At 31.9% G+C, this 20,974-nt stretch overlaps 1 protein-coding gene across 2 annotated transcripts; it reads left to right on the top strand.

Annotated features, from left to right (window-relative positions):
• Positions 1-19: 19 nt before the first annotated feature.
• LOC143071851 (ubiquitin-like domain-containing CTD phosphatase 1) lies at positions 20-20,729 on the top strand. Of its 2 annotated transcripts, XM_076246462.1 has the most exons (10): positions 20-210; positions 10,085-10,176; positions 10,882-10,965; positions 11,764-11,849; positions 12,482-12,597; positions 16,532-16,630; positions 17,199-17,335; positions 18,583-18,696; positions 19,173-19,300; positions 20,039-20,729. In XM_076246462.1, exons 1-10 carry the CDS (start codon positions 42-44, stop codon positions 20,088-20,090), a joined length of 1,077 nt encoding a protein of 358 aa, XP_076102577.1. In that variant the 5' UTR covers positions 20-41; the 3' UTR covers positions 20,091-20,729. The 2 variants fall into 2 exon arrangements, with proteins under 2 accessions (XP_076102577.1, XP_076102579.1); XM_076246464.1 differs by lacking the exon at positions 10,882-10,965.
• The last annotated feature ends 245 nt before the right edge of the window (positions 20,730-20,974 follow it).

Genomic DNA, 20,974 nt, shown 5'->3' on the forward strand with positions numbered 1-20,974 from the left:
AATTCGAAACTAAATACCAAATTTTACATGTTTGTTGAAAGATGGCGGGAGAAGACATACACAAATCCTGTCTGGTTGTTAAATGGAGTGGAAATGAGTACAGTGTTAATGTAGACGACAGTTTTACTGTGTTAGACTTAAAGAAAGAAATAAAAAATGTGACCGGGGTTTTACCTGAAAGACAAAAAATAATGGGCATGAAATTTAAAGGTACAAATAATTTATCTTGTGACTGGTGCTTTCAAATTATCTTTGTAAATTAGTAATGTAACACTGTCACTGATACTGGTGTAAATGTAAGTGATAAATTTGTCCTGGTAAAATAAGTCTGGGCGGACAAACATTACTAGTATAAAAAGTCCATGGTTACAGAATTTACTAGTATATTTAGTCCGATGTCCCCAGACTAATTTTCCTAGGTAATCATGTCCTTTAAAATCATATAATCAATTCAATTACATTTAAACTATGGAAATTTAAATGTTATGTTTTAGTAATGTTTAAGAATTGCATAGTTATATTTTTGATAAAATTCATGTCCCCAGACTAATTTTCCTAGGAAATCATGTCCATGTCATTAATAGTTTTAGGTTAAAATGTCTATGCCCGTAATTTTAAAAGGTGAATATAAATGTAATATGTTTTAATATTGTTAAAGAGTAGTATGTATCTCAATTTTTTAAATAAAATTCATGTCCCCAGACTAATTTTCCTAGGAAATCATGTCTATGTCATTAGTATTCCTAGGTAAAAAATTATAAAAATGTCCATGTCTTTTATTATAAAAGGAAAATGTTATAAGCAATGGGAACTCAATATTCATGTTTTAATTAGGTTATAAAGGAAATGTCCTTCATTTTAATTGGAAAAAAATAAGGAAATTTTCCAATCTTATCTAACATTTTTTTCATCTATTTTAAATATATTTTATGATTTAATAAAACTATAAGAAAAACAAGTCTTGGGACAATTTTTCCTAGGAAAACAAGTGCCAGACATAATTTACTAGCTATGGACTTATTTTCCTAGGAACATTTGTCCTAGGACTTATATTACTAGTAAAATCATGGACATGGACTTGATTAACTAGGAAAAAAAGTCTGGAGGACAAATTTTACTACCGGACCAAATTTACTGTTACATAAATGCATGACGGAATCAGGACAACTCACTCAGTTGCCATTTCATCAGCCGCCATTAACTCTACCAACTCACCTCACAGATGATTACCAATTGGCACCACTTATCTGTTTATGAAAAGAAGTTTAAGATTTATAACCCCTTCTGTGACCTGTCAATTACGAAATTTTCAAACTGCAAAAGTATTATAACAGCAAAGATAATGAATAATACTGATGGACCATTTTGTACAAATACCAAGGGGAGACTTTGTGCAAAGCATTATTATTTATAGTTTAAAGGGAAATTCCGTGATTTTTTACTTATCATCTTAATATGTTCGTCTTAACATAAAAAACACAATCACAAAGTTTTATATTTATATTCCTTCTAATAACGGAGAAAATCAAGTATTTGTAACTTTTTTGCTTGACCTACGAGAGTGGGTTGCGACGTTTTAGCCCGATTTGTTGAATCATGGGAAAAAATAAAATCTGTTAAAGTCTTAATTTCTTCTCACAATACTACGTAATTAAAAGCGCACAGATGATCGTTGGTCGTAGTTAATAACCACAATATCAAAATAAACGTGCGTGTACCGTTTTTGTCGAGCCTGCAACTTTCGTTGCAGAAAGCTCGACATAGGGATAGTGATCCGGCGGCGGCGGCGGTGTTAGCTCACTTCTTAAAAGCTTTATATTTCAGAAGGTGGAAGACCTGGATGCTTCATACTTTGTATATAGATGCTTCATGTTACGAAGTTTCCGTCAGTCACATGTCCAATGTCCTTGACCTCATTTTCATGGTTCAGTGACCACTTGAAAAAAAAGTTCAATTTTTTTGTAATGTTGTATTCTCTCTTATTATAAGTAATAGGATAACTATATTTGGTATGTGCGTACCTTGCAAGGTCCTCATGTCTGTCAGACAGTTTTCACTTGACCTCGACCTCATTTCATGGATCAGTGATCAAGGTTAAGTTTTGGTGGTCAAGTCCATATCTCAGATACTATATGCAATAGGGCTAGTATATATTCGGTATATGGAAGGACTGTAAGGTGTACATGTCCAACTGGCAGGTGTCATCTGACCTTGACTTCATTTTCATGGTTCAGTGGTTATAGTTAAATTTTTGTGTTTTGGTCTGTTTTTCTCATACTATATGCAATAGGTCTACTTTATTTGTTGTATGGAATGATGGTAAGGTGTACATGTCTAGCGGGCAGATGTCATGTGACCTTGACCTCATTTTCATGGTTCAGTGGTCAAAAATAAGTTTTTGAGTTTTGGTCTTTTTATCTAATACTGTATGCCATAGGTCAACTATATTTGGTGTATGGAAATATTTTATGATCTTTATGTCAGTCGCGCAGGTTTTATTTGACGGTGACCTCATTTTCACGGTTCATTGCACAGTGTTAAGTTTTTGTGTTTTGGTCTATTTTTCTTAAACTATAAGTAATGGGTCAACTATATATGTTGTATGGAAGCATTGTTAGCTGTACATGTTGCCTGGCATGGTTCATCTGACCTTGACCTCATTTTCAAGGTTCATTGGTCTTTGTTTAGTTATCTTGGTTAATGTTAAGTTTATGAGACAGTTGTAATAAAACTAAGCTTTATACTTAGAACTATCAATATAATATCAATGATTAGTATAGAAGGCGAGACATTTCAGCGTGTGCACTCTTGTGTATTATTGAATAAAACTTCCTATATAATTATATAAATAGAAATATTTTCGAATTAATTTCAAAAACAATGGTTCAGATTTTTTCATAAAATATCTGTTGAACATTTTTACTGATCCTGAACTGAAAATATTTTACGTTTTATTTACCGTTATAACTTTGATAACCATTTCAATAAAAAATATGTGTGGAAAGAGTGTGTATATTATTTTGTAGAGTCATTGTATATTTCTCGATTTGCGTAGAATTGGTTTGAACTTTACCTTGCAGCAATTTAGCCTCAGGTGTACACAGGTGTGAATTCAAGTGTACACAGCTGTGAATGTTGTCATTTCGAATGAATTAACAGAAAGGGTATAGCGAGTATAATACACCGATGACAATAGAGAAACAATAATTTAATTGTATAAATTTATTGAAAATAAATTTTTAATTTCGGAAGTGTATGCAACATAAAAAAATGGAATAATTTCCGATAATGTTCTATGCAGTTAGCATCCAATGAAAATATTAAGTTGAAAGAACCTTAAAAATTAAATGTTGCGTTTCCCAAATAAAAATTATTGCACATCTGCAGTCTGCGACGTTAACCACTAGCCCGATGCCCCAGACTAGTAATTTTCACCTCGGACTAGTAAATTTTATTTATCGCTAGCCCGACCGGACTAGTAAGAAATATAATGTCCTTTCTATGTTATTTGAAATTTGAACATATTTGAAGTTCAAATTGATAAGTAATGCAGAAAAGATCGTCAAATCAATGTGTTGCAAAGTCTAAACTATCGAGATCGATAATTGTACATTTCCCGAGGAAGTGAAACAGAAACGAAAACCAGTCGCAATAGTTCCGGTAACTCGATCTGTCTTATAACCAGTAGAAAGTGGACCAACACGGATACATTAAATTTTCTAATAATGACGGCAATTGTTTATATTAACGAAAAGACTAACAAGTTTTCCTCCGATTAATTATATATCTTTAATGTTATAAAAATGTTTTAGTTTACTTCACATCATCAATAAAGTTATTAAAATAGATTTATGTCATGTTATGAGTTATCTTAACAACATCGTGTTGGTACACTTCGATTTTTTTGGTAATTAGAAAGACCGGAGAACGTAAAAATTCTTCAATGTACCGACGGGGCAAAGCCAGGAAAGGCTATAAAACGAAAGAGATCAAATGATGACGTTTCTGAACAAACAAAAAATCCGAGGTAACCAGGACCAGAGGGTTTCGGATCTCCTGTAGTTGGAAGAATGGCCGTCATCCTTAATAAATAAACTCATACTACAACAACCTGTTGATGGATAAGTTGAGATATATTGATGATAAAAGTAAATTAAATTTCTATAAAGGACTTGACCCAAATCTATTGTTCAAACCTTACCTCTCTAACTCAAACTTTAAATTTATAAAATTAATTACAAAACTTAGAATCAGTGACCATTCATTATTAATTGAAAAAGGAAGGCATTTACAAATTCCTCACTTTGCAAAAAATTCAAAGTACTAGATGATGAAAAACATTTATTAATAAATTGTTCTCACAATTCAAATATTAGATTAACATATTTTAATTGCATTAACAGAGAAAATAATTCATTTGCTAATCTCACTGACAATGACATATTTATATATATACTTTAATAACTTAACCCATCAACACCAACACAAGTGAATAAACTTACGTATCCTTTATAAAAAAAAGTCAATGGAACTGAGGACAGGGGACCCTTTAATATTTACCTGAATTTGTATATATATATTGAGTAACTTAGTTATTGTCTTTATTTGTTTTTGTTGTTGTTATATGTCACAAACTGTAAAGTTTATATGGCAATAAAACTTTGAATTTAACTGAATTCTTAATGTTTTGCACGTACTGCAAAGAAAATAGCAAAACCAATTTTGCTAAAGGGATGTCTAAATTAAAACTGAAGCAATTATTAAGAGACTATGAGGAATAAAAAAAACTATAAATTACTTGGAAACTCTGACATTGTTTTTGTTATGAACTTTACTTGTCATGACTAAAAATAAATAGTGTAGGAAGTTTTCCTTGTTTAATAATTTTTTGCAAATGTAAAATCCTTAAAATTAGCTAAAAAAAAATAATTTTCAACCAGCTTAAACCCTTTCAGGTGTGCTCAAAATGCAGGATTTTGCATCTAAGATTTAAATTTTTTTTGGGGGGGGGGGCATGCCCCCAAACACCCCTAGCTGGTTCGGGTCGCTTTGCGACCCTCACCAGTGTCGGACTAGTGGAAATTATTTAGGACCAGTAAATTAAAATAATTACTAGTCCAGTGGACTAGTGGACTAGTACCCTCAAAAGTTTTTGGTGCAGACTGCATCTGATTTACTTTACCGGAATTTTTTAACTTGTGTTTAAATCTGGCGATTTTTAAAGGCTAAGTATCGCAAATCTTTCGCAATTTTAAAGTGATTAATTGAAAAAAATACAACAGTGCAACTAGCATGATTTTTTTTCTTTTTAACATTTAGTTCTTACTTATTTAAATTAATCTGACAATCACTAACTAAATTATTTGTGAAAAGAATGCTAATAAATTATCGTTTATTTCATTAATGGATATACATGTTATAAATCTTATCTAATACATTATTTTGTTTGAGGATTTTTTTTTTACAAGTTTGTTTTATATTCTATGCATGATAATTGCGTGCAATGTTGAACAGGATAGCGGTCAATTATCCAAATTAGTAGTACAGTAGTTGAAATGAAAGGCATATCTTAGTAATTAATGTATAACTGACGATTATATTGACGATTTTATATAGATTAATTCGTTTTGTTGTTCTTGAAACAATCTTTACTTGTACACTTGTAAGTTTTCTGACGTATAAGTGCCATTGAGGATGAGTTTCAGAGGTCCTCCCTATCAGAAAAAGCAGACTAGTAGCATTTCGTTAATATGATTGTTGGGACAGACGAGGCAAACATTAACTACTTGTATACAAATAACCAGAATTACCATATAAGCTTATGTTGTCAACACCATCAGAGAAGAGTTCCCATCGTCGAATGTGGTACATGAAGGCTTCCAAGAATGTGCAAGTGGCATGTCTGACTCTAAACAGTTTGTATACGGACTAAACAGTGACCTATAGACATCGACCGCTAATTGTTCTTGATATTTGAAACTGCATGCATATATACGTTTTTGAGAGTGATTATTTATCTTGTGTCTGACGAAAACTAAATGTCTGCATGGTTATATCGTTCGTTTTGGTTTGGTGAGTGTTCTCTCAAAAAAAGTATATATTTCACAAATATATACCACGAAGAAGCTCTGAAGGTATATACTACTCCCATTTTGTTTAGGTGTAAAAACATCGATGTTTACAGCAATACTTAATGAATAAAATGATGATGGTAGAAAGAAATATGAGCGTCATGTGGCAAATATTACATGATCTCGGACCATGCCTAGTTGTCAATCTGTATTCTATTCCAATGCAACCATATTGAGTAGCTAGTATTACAGGGTTCTTATGTCATTTTACTTTAAGATGTATGAAAGGTTCTCTCTCTCTATATATATATATATCGTATGTAACAATAATCAAACGTCTATAGGCAATAACTAAACGGGTATGAAAATTTTTTATACAGTTTACACAATCATTAATTAAGAAACACAGCAACACTACGATATAACAAATGGAAAACTTAATTATTTTTAAGTAATAACCATGCCGCTATGCAGACATCAAGTAAAGTGCACGTGAATATCAATTAGGAACACGATGTGTGATTTTGTATAACTAAAAATATCAAAGCGAGCAATAACTGTGTCATGCAAACATTTGTTTCCCAATGTGCCTCTCTTTTTATATCCGCTTCTGTGCAATAACTAGTTCCCATTTTCGTAGATCATTCTCTTTATTTTTTCTCTATTCGGTTATAAATTGTTTTCAATATGCCACTCCATCTACACTTCTTAATTTTAATACAATGACAAATTCCCGTGTCATCCTAATCCTTATAAAGATATAGGGGACATAAGACCAAAAAAAAAAAAAACGGACAGACATAGAAGGGATTCTCAGCTTATCTTCAAGTGACTATAAGTGTTGCATTACTATATATCTGCATCTTTGTCAATCGACAAAAGCTTGTATTTGCATGAAGATTTTTTTTTTTTTTCACAAAAAGGCTTCATTATCATGACAAAACATTATCTATTTCTCAAAAATTTCAAAGATCATGGTTATGATTTTTTTTAAACTTATTATTGGACATAAATATGTGGTTCAATAAATGTTACCTGTGCACACCGGGTACATCACATCAGTAAGGAGACCATGCATGAACCTGTATTGTTTAATTGTGTCATACGAATTTTAGTCGATAGGATGTCACTGGAATACACAGGGACATGTATTGAATATACGTCCTTGGAATACCTAGCTGAATTTGTCACTCTGACGTTACATCTAACAATAATTCTGACATACCTTTTGTCAATTCGGGAGGAAGCCAAAATATATTTAATAAGATAACGAAATAAAATTTAAAAAGGAAACAAAACCTATACATTTTTCACCGAATATACCAGATAGGGTCACACATTTTACTGTAAAGTGTCTTTACAAATGACCGTTCTGAATTGATTCCGTATATCATTCAAAGATTAGTTCAAAAAAATAACTCTTTTAATAAAGAAATTGAAATGTACGATATTTCGATATTTACATTTCTATAACCTGGCATTGGAAATATTATATTACATTTGTATATCAACATATTATGTCCAAGCTAAAGCTCTTCCTAACATCGCTCCTTGTCAATAGCCGTTGAATAACATAATTAAAAAAAAATGTTATTTATAATAGTATAACTTTATTAATTTGAAAAATTACCTTGTCTATATACGGAAATATTCTTGATATAAATCAATGTACTTTAAATAAAAGAGGCATACTAATAAATCTTTTGTATATCATTGATTGTTACAAGAACACTGCATTAATTTTGTCTTTCTTATAAATGAAACTTTTCTTCCTCATCAAATCTATATATGTGTTTATCAACGAGATCTTATCATATAAGGATTTGATAACTAGAGCTAGGTTATTTTGTTATTAAAAGAATATAATTACCAATCTCTCTCGAAAGAAGGTTGTTCAAAATGGTCGTCACACACCAACTTAGCTTGCTATAGATGAAACTTTTTGCTATTACTTTAAGGCTGCACAACCATGCAATGCATGTCTTTCTTGTGTTGTGGGATCGGGAAAACTATGTACACTTTTGTCACAACCTTGTTTGACAGAACAACCCTACACTTAGCAAGACATTTTAACAATCTGTGATGTCTACGGCAATACCCGATTGATTGATGATAACGCACGGTCGGTAATCCCCGATTCTGTTTGTTCTTTGTGGTTTATAGATATCACCAGAAGTCACGTGACATTTTATAGGACATGCCGACAAGATGGCGATTTCCAAGAACTGATAATTAATTTCAAAAATCGATTTTGATCTCTTTACATACAGAATTAAACTTTTTTATTGATGAACATGTGGTTAATTATGCTTCAAGAACAAAATATCAATTTTTCATTTTTTTGCGGAGTTTCCCTTTAACTGCATTTAGCTAGTAGAAAAGGAGAATTTGGTGGAAATAAAACCAAGTTTTTGGTAGAAAATCCACAGACTTTAATACAGATTTCAGTCATAAAATTTTAAACACAGATTACTCACTTGTTTATCTATGATCAGCTAGAGTTTATTTTTTTCAAAAAGTCCTAAACAACCTTTCATCTTAAAACACCTCGTGCTGAGTCACTAAGTCGAGCGCACCCTACTAGTAAGAGATGTACTTGGTCCATAATTATATTTGTTTTAAGCGATATCTAAATTTATAAACTTGTTTTAAGGAAATCATTGCTAGCACTGCATACAATAATCCTCTTTCTATCAAGCATTGAATTGCCAAATATGAGAGTACAAGGGGAAAGGGTGTGGATTTTCTATAAAATTTCCATATGTTTAGCATTGAATCAATGCAAGGGTACATAATCCTTAATCCCGCTAAATGTATACTCGCACCTTGACCCACTTTTGAAGGAGTTTAATCCCTTTGTATATAGACCTACCTACTTTCGAAAAGAAGTAATATCTTACCTAATAGACAACTTTGGTTTTAATGAACATCATTCTTGTGGTTTAATACATGAAAAAGGGACATTGTCACCTCTGTTCCCATGTTGAGCAAATGGTTAGAAAATATGATGCTTTTATGAAATAATTTTGGCAAACAAATTCTTATAATTCCCAATCAGCACTGATGTCATTAGATAATTGTGATTAAGTACCAACGGAACAAATATCATTTCAAGTTCTAAGATGCTAGATAAACGCAATAAATAGAGCAGGGAAAGAGGCCTTCAATTCTATCTGTTAAATGACATCATTAAGGCCGTATAATTGACGATTATTCTGCTGAAGGACTTAACTGGAAAGTGGTCTATTAATGTCGACCAAATTGCTGCCAACTTGTCTAGTCCAGATAATCATTACATCTGTTTATTTTTTTAATTTGTTGCATTTCTTCAATGAGAGATAACAATAAATTCAAAGAATACCCTCAGCACTGACAGCAGATGGCATGATTATCTGAATTATCAAATACTTTTTAGTGGGAGCAAATCCATCTTGAAATACAGGAAAGCCTACTTGCCTCTTTATCAAAAGGATTTATACCTGCTGCACTCCAACCATTAATTAAAAGGAGTTTAATCTTGCTGTATTATGACCTTTTCACTCTAAAGACTAATTGAAAGAAATTATATCTGGCTACACTTGAACTATTGACATCATACAACAGTCACTTTTCTGTGGTGGAGTCAGACATATTTCATGTGATGTCTAAATTTTAAGAAACCACTGTTATGTCCGGTAATGGTGTATGTCCATGTTGTTGAAATCATCCTTTCATTATAACAAAGTATATATATATACATCATGTCTGTATGTAATAGGAGATAACTCTAGTCCCTACTAAATTTATAAGATATATTAGACAACTCAAGTTGATATTTATACAATCATAATTTTTTCATAGAAACCAATTCATTGTAGATTTAATAAACTGAGCAGTTTACTCTGATTCAGAATGGAAACTATTTACCCTTGCTTACTATGTTATTAAAAATGTCTGCTTCATAAACTATTTAAGGTTATTTTTTGTAAATTTATTTTTTATGAGACTCAGTTTAAATTCATTTTCTATTTTAGGAAAGCCACCAGATGATACTGTCTTACTGACAGATATGAAATTGAAACCTAACACAAAATTAATGATGATGGGGACAAGAGAAGAGGAACTTGTAAGTTACAGACCATTTAAAAAACAGAGGCGTCAATCATCCTGATCAGATTCCTACCACTGCCAGATACTTGAGACATTAAAGAATTTTATATTAATTCATAATACTTACGCTATTGTAAATAAAATTAGGATTATCTCCCCCTAATTAGTATTCACACCACTGATTGCGCTGTAAAATATCAATAAAGCGCTCAGGTATATCGACTCCCACCATGCATGCATGATTCCTCAGTCTTCTTCTTCGACGAAAAGTGTTCACACGTTTTATTTTTTCCTCTTGGAAAAAGTTACTTTTTTTATTTATATCTCGTGTATTTTCATAGTTGATAAGTTTTGAGAAAGACGCTTTTCATTGTCAACATGGCAGAAGCTTTAATTACGGCCATAAATTTGGCAGGTGAAGAGGCAAATTCTCCTAAAGCTACTCCGTCTTGCTCTAATAAAAACGAGAAATCGTCAGTCAAACAGACCAGAAGTCGTAAAAAGACGACAAGTAAGTCTTGTAAATCTGCTAGCAGCACATGTGCTAAAGAAGTATCAGCGGAACCTGAGACAATATCAACTACAGGTTTGTCTTTAAATGTAGGAAATGAATTGAGAGCAGAAATTTCTAGTGTCAAAGAGACCGTTAATTTCGGTGAATTCTTGAATGGACATTTTTCTACATCTTTTTGAAAAGTTCATTTCTCAACTGTCACTTCAGGTGGACATCAAGAAACGGACAGAGAAATTGCCACTTCAGGTGGGCAGAATATTTCTCAGGATTCTAGGGAAATTGCCACGTCAGGTGAGCAGAATTCTCTCAGACATGCTAGTGTTGCAAATCATGACAATGACATTGATGATGCAATTTCCCTTCAACCGGATAGAGACGAAAGAAGGGGTCTTGATTTAGATATAGATTTTGACAATGAATCCCAACAATCTTCTGTGAAAAACAGTACACATAACTGTTTTCAGAGATATTCGGTAGTTGATAAGGATTCTCTTGATACTGAAAATGTCAGTAGAGATATCCTTGGGGATATTTTTGGTGAAGATGCCAAAACTAAACCAGACAAATCTGAAGCTGGTATTGTTCTAGATCAAAGTCAGATTAATATTTTGAATCAATCATGGCACTGTGATAATCCTTTATTATTGTGTATATTCTTATTTGACCATACATTGTTGGCCTGCCGACCTGTATTAAATTTCATGAGACCAACAAAAAAAATCACTTCATTCCCAGTTAGTAAATGAAATAATTAATGAGAAGGTATATTAAATAGAAGCTGTCTGTAGTATGAGTATTGACTTGCTCACATCTAAATGACTTTAAAGAGACACAATTTACATATGAATATCTGGTGCTTATATCAATGAGACAGCAACAAAAACATTAATAACCAAAAAAGACATTTGGGGGAAATATAGAATAATAGTAGAATTCAATCTTTGGCTTACAGCGACCACCAAATATCTGACATCAACATCATATTCTCTAAATAACAAAAACAATTTTTTTAAAAGATTTATATTACATATGAATGAGAATGAATCAATGAGACAGGTAAAATATTAACAACAATTTTGTTTATTACAGGATAAAGTGAAAGAACCTCCCCCAGACTTGCCAGAAGTTATAAATGACTTTGATATTGAAGAAGATGAAATTGCTATAGAGAACAGGTTTGTAATTACAATTTTTGAATAGTGATGGTTTTGGTGTAAAGATTGCATAAAATGCAATCAGAACCCTTGGCTATGGTACTGTCTTGATATCTATCTTTAAAGGTTTATCATACCTTTCATAGTTCAAACAAAGAAGTGCAATGAAGTGATAATTCTTTAGATCCAATCATTGTTATGTAATTTATTGATGATATGTTATACTTTGGTACTTAAGTTACATCATGATTTGTACTTGAATTACTATACTTTAAAGTTAAAAAAAGTAAGTAATGCATGGTGTATGAATCTGTGATAAAAATAGTTTTAACTACAAATGTACAATTATGAACAAACAAAGGTAACTCTATCTCAAATTTATGATTTGCCTAGTTATATACAATTCAATATTTTATTTTAAATGCAGTACAGCACAAAAATTTCAAAATAACAGCAATTGTAATCCTTCAATGCTTACAAGCACTTGGAATAAGCAAACATGTTAACAAATTCACGTACAACAAAGACTGTGGGCCACAAATTAGTAAACATGCATGTCTTTACATTGGAAGTTTTAAGTGTCAGTTCTGTTATAGATTTTACTTTGTAAATTTAATCATCTATTTTTTATAACAATGATGATTTTTTTCTAGAGAAGAATATTTAGCAAAGATTGAAAGAAGAGTAAAAGATTATAAAATTGAATTTATGAATGAACCAAGACCAGGGAAAAAGCTCTTAGTTTTAGACATAGATTACACATTGTTTGGTAAGTATATAGTATTAGTATTGTTCTGTTTGTGTTTGGTAAGTATATAGTATTAGTATTGTTCTGTTTGAAAGGTGGGTGTTCATGAAGGTTCAATAATTTAGTGAAATTTAATTTAGTAATAATAGTAAACATCTGATATCCAGAAATATCTGACTAACAGAAAATGAACAAGTTATGATGTGTTATGACTTCAAAAATATGCACTTTTAGTACATTAGCCATTTGCAAGGAGCACCATAATTTGTTGTTAGAATGTGTATCTGATCTAAATTTATCTTTGCATATCAAATTTGTTTTTTGGTTGAAAGGTGTGGCCCAAGTTTTATCAAAAGGATTTATACCTTACAAACAAATGACAAATGCATAAGACTGGCAAAGCTGTAAAATATCATACTTTGGATGCTGTCAAAATGGTTGAAATGAACAGCGGGGAGAAAAAAGGGTCTATTTTGTTGAAATTTATATATAAGGCCACACCAATTTGATTCCTTGTTCGACGGACCCGCCCGCACCTATTTTTTTCAAAACAGATTTTTTTTATTTTTTTTATATTCCCGCTTCCCGCATCCGGAAATGAAATCTTGTCCATTTCCCGCACCGTTTTTTTTTGTAATTATTATAAAAAGATATCAACATTTGTTTTAAAATCACAGTCTAACCTGTATATAACGATTTCAAACATAAAAGCACCCCACCACACTGTGTAAATATATGTGAGAATATTTGTTTCAGCATGAAACCTATTAATTTATCCAAATGGGAGTGCTCCGATATGAATTTATAACAGCTGGATTACCTGTAAAGAACAAAAAATTGGTTTCTTTCCCCCTTACTTATATTCCCTATTAAAAAAAAATGTTCGTTGTTAGAATAAAGTACAAAGAACTTCTGAAGGATTTGCCTTCAACTGCAATTATATTGTATGCTGGCAAAACAAAACTATCCATAGCCGCTGCATGTTTATGCACCTGTCCTGATTGATTCAGGGGCCTGTCGTTCAGCAGTTATCGTTTGTTGATGTTGTACATTGGTATTTTCCCGTTTGGATATATAAATTAGATCGTTGGTTTTCCTGTTCGAATTGTGTACGCTAATAATTTTAGTGTCCTTTATAGCTTACTGTTTGGTTTGTATCAAAGCCCTGTGTAAAAGGTCGTACTTTGACCTGTGTTTGTTATTATCAGGTTGAGAACAACCCTCCCTCAGACGAGGGGTCATTTTACTGCTGTAGAAAAGAAAATAGAAATACCAAGGATTTGTATAGTTCTTCTATACAAAACCTTTGAAAACTTGTACTCATCATATTTTAAACAACTCTTTCTAAAAGAGGAGTCCACTTACATGACTTATTTTTAATAATATTAAACTGTTAAAGTAAATGTGTTAATTTAACATGGTGAAAAGTCCAGGAATATTACAAAATTCTTGGACATGTTTTGACCATTTAATACCAGATAGATATATAGTTCTTTGAGAAAATATGAGCCCTTTTGTACAAACAAATATATTATTACTTATATTGATCCCTCATAAAACATGTAAAAGGGATACTTATAACATTAAGGGGTTGCCCCAAAACTGATTATGACTTGGATGGAGAATTGTCTCATTGTCAGTCACATATACATAGACTAGATTTAATTATTTCTTGGTGAACAGGGAAAAAATACTTCAGAAATTAAAGAAATGTCAAAGTACAAGTGATAAATCAAGTTTTAATATTGTCAAAACCTACTATTTTATGTTTACAAAAAAAAATTATAATCACTCGCCTTTACTTTTCAGGCTTCGCCTCAAAAATTTGCAAATTAAATATTTTTTTATTAAAATTTTCAAATCGCTCGCTCGCCCCAAATTTTGGAGTCCAAAAATCCGTAGAACAAGAAATTAAATTGGTGTGGCCTAATTAATCTAAGTTCAATTTTTTAGGTGGTATAAAACCTTGATGGTCTTATTATACGACCGCAAAAATTAAAAAAATTTTTGGTCGTATATTGGTATCACGATGGCGGCGTCGTCGGCGTCATCTTCCGAAGACATTTGGTTTTTCGCTTTATAACTTTAGTATAAGTAATTGAAATCTATGAAATTTAAACACAAGGTTTATGACCACAAAAGGCAGGTTGGGATTGATTTTGGGAGTTTTGGTCCTAACAGTTTAGGAAATAGGGTCCAAAAAGGGCCCAAATAAGCATTTTCTTGGTTTTCGCACTATAACTTTAGTTTAAGTAAATAGAAATCTATGAAATTTTGACACAAGGTTTATGACCACAAGAGGAAGGTTGGGATTGATTTTCGGACTTTTAGTCCCAACAGTTGAGGAATAAGGGCCCAAAGGGTCCAAAATTAAACTTTGTTTGATTTCATCAAAAATTGAATAAATGGGGTTCTTTGATATGCCGAATCTAACTGTGTATGTAGAGTCTTATTTTTTGGTCTTGTTTTCAAATTGGTCTCCATTAAGGTCCAAAGCGTCCAAAATTAAACTTAGTTTGATTTTAACAAAAATTGAATCCTTGGGGTTCTTTGATATACTGAATCTAAAAATGTACTTAGATTTTTTTTTATTGGCCCAGTTTTCAAGTTTGTCCAAATCGGGGTCCAAAATTAAACTTTGTTTGATTTCATTAAAAATTGAATAATTGGGGTTCTTTGATACGCCAAATCTAACTGTGTATGTAGATTCTTAATTTTTGGTCCCGTTTTCAAATTGGTCTACATTAAGGTCCAAAGGGTCCAAAATTAAACTAAGTTCGATTTTAACAAAAATTGAATTCTTGGGCTTCTTTGATATGCTGAATCTAAACATGTACTTAGATTTTTGATTATGGGCCCAGTTTTCAAGTTGGTTCAAATCAGGATCCAAAATTATTATATTAAGTATTGTGCAATAGCAAGATATTTTCAATTGCACAGTATTCAGCAATAGCAAGAAATCTTCAATTGCACTGTATTGTGCAATAGCAAGAAATTTTCAATTGCACAATATTGCACAATAGCAAGAAATCTTCAATTGCACAGTATTGTGCAATAGCAAGTATTTTCAACCGACAGTATTGTGCAATAGCAAGAAATATCTAATTGCACAATATTGCACAATAGCAAGAAATTAATTTTCAATTGGAGTTATCTTTCTTTGTCCAGAATAGTAGTTGAATCAACTTAAATCATTGTTTTATACAATATACAATGTATATTCACTTTTACTACCAACTGATAAATTAAAACAATCTTTTATACCATTCAGTGATAACAAGCACTTTTTTTACATTTTAATATTTTATGATGTATTTAATGAGTAGTTATTGTTGCAAACTCCATTAGAAATTTGAATTGAGATCAGTTTTGGAATAAGGGAAAGGGGAATGTGAAAAAAAAAATTGGGGGGGGGGGGGGGGGGGTCAATTATTCTCATTTCAGATTTCATCAATAAAAAAGAAATTTCTTCAAACATTTTTTTGAGAGGATTAATATTCAACAGCATAGTGAATTGCTCAAAGGCAAAACAAAATTTTTAAGTTCATTAGACCACATTCATTCTGTGTCAGAAACCTATGCTGTGTCAACTATTTAATCACAATCCAAATTTAGAGCTGAGTCCAGCTTGAATGTTGTGTCCATACTTGCCCCAACCGTTCAGGGTTCAACCTCTACGGTCGTATAAAGCTGCGCCCTGCGGAGCATCTGGGTCTTTTGTATTAATAAGTCAAAAATTTCTTGATTCTTCTCTGTACAATGCAAGATTTTAAATAACCGGGATACCAATATTATATTACACTTAGCCATTAGAAATTTTAAATTGTTAATGGAATTTTGTTTATCAGTCTAAGTTACATTTGGGTATTTTGATGTTGCTCACAGTTTTAGTTCCATCTTGATAACGAATTGTAAAATTTTCTTCACTTGAAATATAATATCCTTATATTTTTAGATCACAGATCTGTGGCTGAACAATTTAATGAGTTGATCAGACCGTTTTTACATGAGTTTTTACAGTCTGCTTATGAGCATTATGATATTGTTATATGGTGTAAGTTTGTAACATTAAGAAGTACTAGAACACACCTGTCACAGGACTGAATTACAGCACCTACACCTTATTTTTCGGCATGTAAACTATTTTTAGTCTTGTTATTCTCGTATGATAAAGTCATGCAGATTTAAGGAGGATAATGTTCCCATATGATATGATCTTTCTAATTTTAAAGCCAAATTAAGAGTTTTGACCCATGTCAAGGTCCGCTGAACATGACATTGATAGTGTAAGTGGGTCATCCATGTATTATGAATACATTCTTGTTGGTCAATGATTGAACTTTGTAGTACTCAGTACTTGTAGTAGCAATCCCTATATTATGACGAAGTTCAGGTGTGATTATGACTGGTTATATAGTAAATCCAAAATATACCATTTTGTTGTGCGTCTGTCAGAGGCGGTTCTTTCAGATTAAGTAACGGGTAACAATAACTATTGGTATCAATATCCTTTTCAACTGGAACTTGTTTATTATTGGTAATATTAATTAAATAGGGGTAGAAAACAAAAGTTATGTTGCACATTTCCACAAATTTTAGAATATCTTTCATGTGTATTTCAGCTGCAACATCCATGAAATGGATTGAAGTGAAAATGAAAGAGCTGGGTTGTACTAGTAATCCTAATTATAAACTATGTTTTATGTTAGACTCGTCAGCAATGATAAGTGTACACACACCAAAATATGGAGTCATAGAGGTGAGTATTTTACAATTACAGCAGAATGCCTTGAGCATGTAAGTAATATCTTTAGCTAGCTTGCTTGGAGAAGTCTAGTCCTACAGACAGATAGATTGGTGTCTACTCTTAAAGGAGAGTAGAATACCTAACCTAATGATGACTTCACAGTTCAGCTAGCAAGCAAGCTAACCCAAGATATTACCTATATCTACACACTAATGGCATTTTGCTGTTAGTTTAGTTATAAACAAAATTGTATTCTGAAGTTTATAAAAGTAGAAAAACAAAGTATATATGGGTTTCCATCCATGACACAAAACTAGTACATGCACAGCAAAAAATATGTTTTCCCGTGCTGAACTTTGTATGATGGATTTGTTATGAATTCCATGCTATGCCTCTTGAAGCAGGTATTTCTCTCAACAGAAGTCAGCCTGTAACATGAACTAGGGTTGACCCTTGTAGCAGGAGTAACAGGATGTATCTGGTAAGGAAAGGTAGAGAGATGCCTCTTGTGACTTGAGTTAGGGTGCCTCTTGTAGCAGAAGTAAAGGGATGCCTCTTGCAAGGAAAAGTGCTGCCCCTTTTGGCATGAGTTAGGGTGCCTCTTGTAGCAGAAGTAAAGGGATGCCTCTTGCAAGGAAAAGTGCTGCCCCTTTTGGCATGAGTTAGGGTGCCTCTTGTAGCAGGAGTAAAGGGATACCTCTTGGAAGGAAAAGTGCTGCCCCTTTTGACAAGAGTTAGGGTACCTCTTGTAACAGGAGCAAAGGAATTCCTCTTGCAAGGGAAAGTGCTGCCCCTTTTGACATGAGTTAGGGATGCTTCTTTTTACAGGTGTTGGGAGTTCCTCTTGTGTATATTCAGTTGCCCTTAGATCAACAGGATGTTTTAACAGTGAAATGTATTTAAATTTCATTTTTAGGTTCAGATTAAAGGGAAGATAACTGATTGATCACTGCTTTTGTCAGATATTCAGACACGAAGTATAGACATCTATAACTATATTTATGCACTGAAAGTTTTAGACATTTGTTCAGGGATTTTGTTTATTATTTAAAAAAAATTATTCGTATCACTTTGATAAAAAATTATTTTCAGATTGCAATTTATGGATGCTGCATTTCCTGCCATCACATAAATTTATTAAACATATTTGCCAACTGATAAATCAATTGTGAAAACAAAGGCACTTTTTAATATTTCTAAATGTACAGTATTCTAACTTTTTTTATTGAATCATATTTCTCTCTTGCATATTTTTTCAGGTAAAGCCATTAGGTGTTATATGGGGCAAATATAAGCAATGGAATGCATCCAACACTATAATGTTTGATGATATCAGAAGAAATTTTATAATGAATCCTAAAACAGGACTCAGAGTAAGTCAGTAGAAAAAGATTATTTTATACAGAGTTGAAAAAAAAACCAATAGCTTTTGAAATAGCTACATTTCACATGATATTCCTATATTCCACAGTGAAAGAACAACTGACAAAATGCAAAAATGAATCAATCTAAAAAAATTGTTCAGTAATGTAGGGGATGTTTGTTTCTCTATGTGCAATGTGCTTTTGGATAAACTTATATCAAGCTTGAGCCTTGACAGGCAAAATGCACCTAAAAAGTGAGGGTAATAACATGTCAGTCCAAAGCAGACATTAGCAAGTTTGTTTTGTATGTAGTTGATCCAATTTCTACATTTTAAATTCATCAAAGCCTAGAGTAAACTATAATTACAGAAAAAAAGTAGGATTAAAGGATGGTAAGTCTTTGATGCATCCAATGTTTTAAGTTTTTTCTTCAAATATTTCTATTTTTAAATATCATTACTGAATTAAATCATTTGGATTTTCAGATTAGAGCTTTTAGAGAGGCACATATGAATCGACACAAAGACACAGAGCTTTTAAAATTATCAAAATATCTAAAAGATATCTCAAATGTAGAAGATTTTACAGAATTAAACCACAAATATTGGGAAAGGTAAGATATCGGTTAATTTAGTCCCTATGGTAAGAAGCCATCTTATAGGCGTTATTGCCCTTGAATAAAAAAAAAAATTTGCCAATTTTTGTGCTTTTGCCTTTTATTTGACATACATGTATTATGAAAACTGTGATAGATACACAGAACCTTTAGAAGCAAACATTATTAGCAAGACAAGATCTACATATATGTCTGCATGGCTGTAATCTTCCAATCAACTCTTTATAAGAGTTAATGCTCTGTAGTGTTGATTTTTTAAATTATAAAATTGTAGAAGATAGAAAGAAATGGAAAACAGTAAAAATTATTCGGAAGAAAAAAAACATTATACTGTAAATTAAGAAATTATTGCGTGCATTTATTATTGCGATTTTGTCATTAAGAATGAAATGCGATTTTAATTTTTGCGGTATTGTTAAAAATCCTGTTTAATTCATATAAAAAAAATGAATAAATGCGAGTTCAAATTATTGCCATTATAAACCCTGTTGCATTTTTCACAATAATAAAAACATCGCAATAATTTCTGAATTTACAGTACTCTAGTCTACAAAACTGAAGAGTGGCCTTTGTTGATGTAGATAGATCAAGGTGAGCAACACAGGCTCTTTAGAGCCTCTAGTTCATATTCATATCTGTTATGGCAGATGGTGTGTGAGATCGAGAGGGATGATTAGCTGCACTATAACAAAGGTTCTCATTATTTTGTTTTTATTGAATTCTTTCATGTTTCAGATACAGACCCAAGAGAAAGCATGATAAAACAGAGTCTGATGATGCTGTATGATGCTCAGCTGATTTTAGTTGGGGGTTGTATTGTGATACACCCAGAGACTGGACAATGTCCTCAATCTTAACCTTTTTTTTAAAGCACACATTATGAAGAGGACATTGTTATTGATGTTGAAATGTTGAGATTAACTGTTTCATGATTTTGTTTTTGTTAAAGCATTTTTAGTTATTATATCATAGTTGGCCAACAAGTTTATGTACTTGTAATCTAACGGTCTACTGCTTAAATGACCTAAAGCAATTATCTTTTGAGTCTTATTACTTGAACTGGTACTAAAAGGATATCTGTGATCATTTATTAAATGAAATAATTGTTGTTTAATAGCAGATTTGGATAGCAGTGCTTTTTAATTTTAAATTGATCAATTTTCTTTAAAAGAATAAGCCATATGAATCCATAAAGTATCTTAACTAATGATAGACATTTTATTAGTCCTACAATGTTGTGATTGAGGACAGAACATTTTAACTACACTGTAAATCAGTATTAGAGATGAATAAAGACTGACACATGTTTTTAATGTAATATTTTACATGAGATTTGTCATTGTGTTATTCACTTTATAATATTTCTTAAATAGTTTGTTTGTTTATGAATCAACTGGATTTGATGATTAAAACAAGTGATATTGAATATTTTATCAATTCTCATATAGAACTTTTTATGCCCGAGCCATAGCGGAGGGGGCATTAAGTTTTACCCTTGTCTGTCTGTACGTCCCATAATTGGTTTCCGTTACTTGAGTTTGCCTCAACCAAATGTTATGAAACTGATACACAATGCTTATTACCACAAAATACAGATTAAATTTGAATTTTGATGGGGTCACTGTAACCATTCTCGAGTCATGCCCATTTATAAATGGGGAAAAAATGCAA

This window comes from Mytilus galloprovincialis, chromosome 4 (genome assembly GCF_965363235.1).
Source record: "Mytilus galloprovincialis chromosome 4, xbMytGall1.hap1.1, whole genome shotgun sequence".
Classification (NCBI taxonomy): Eukaryota; Metazoa; Mollusca; class Bivalvia; order Mytilida; family Mytilidae; genus Mytilus; species Mytilus galloprovincialis.

What these genes read in the sequence shown, in the direction of transcription:
- LOC143071851 (XM_076246462.1), top strand. Translation starts at nt 42, where the DNA reads ATGGCGGGAGAAGACATACACAAATCCTGTCTGGTTGTTAAATGGAGT. An exon ending in GGACAAGAGAAGAGGAACTT is followed by an intron (nt 10,177 to 10,881) that starts GTAAGTTACAGA and finishes CTGTCACTTCAG; the next exon opens with GTGGACATCAAGAAACGGAC. An exon ending in CAAAATATGGAGTCATAGAG is followed by an intron (nt 17,336 to 18,582) that starts GTGAGTATTTTA and finishes ATATTTTTTCAG; the next exon opens with GTAAAGCCATTAGGTGTTAT.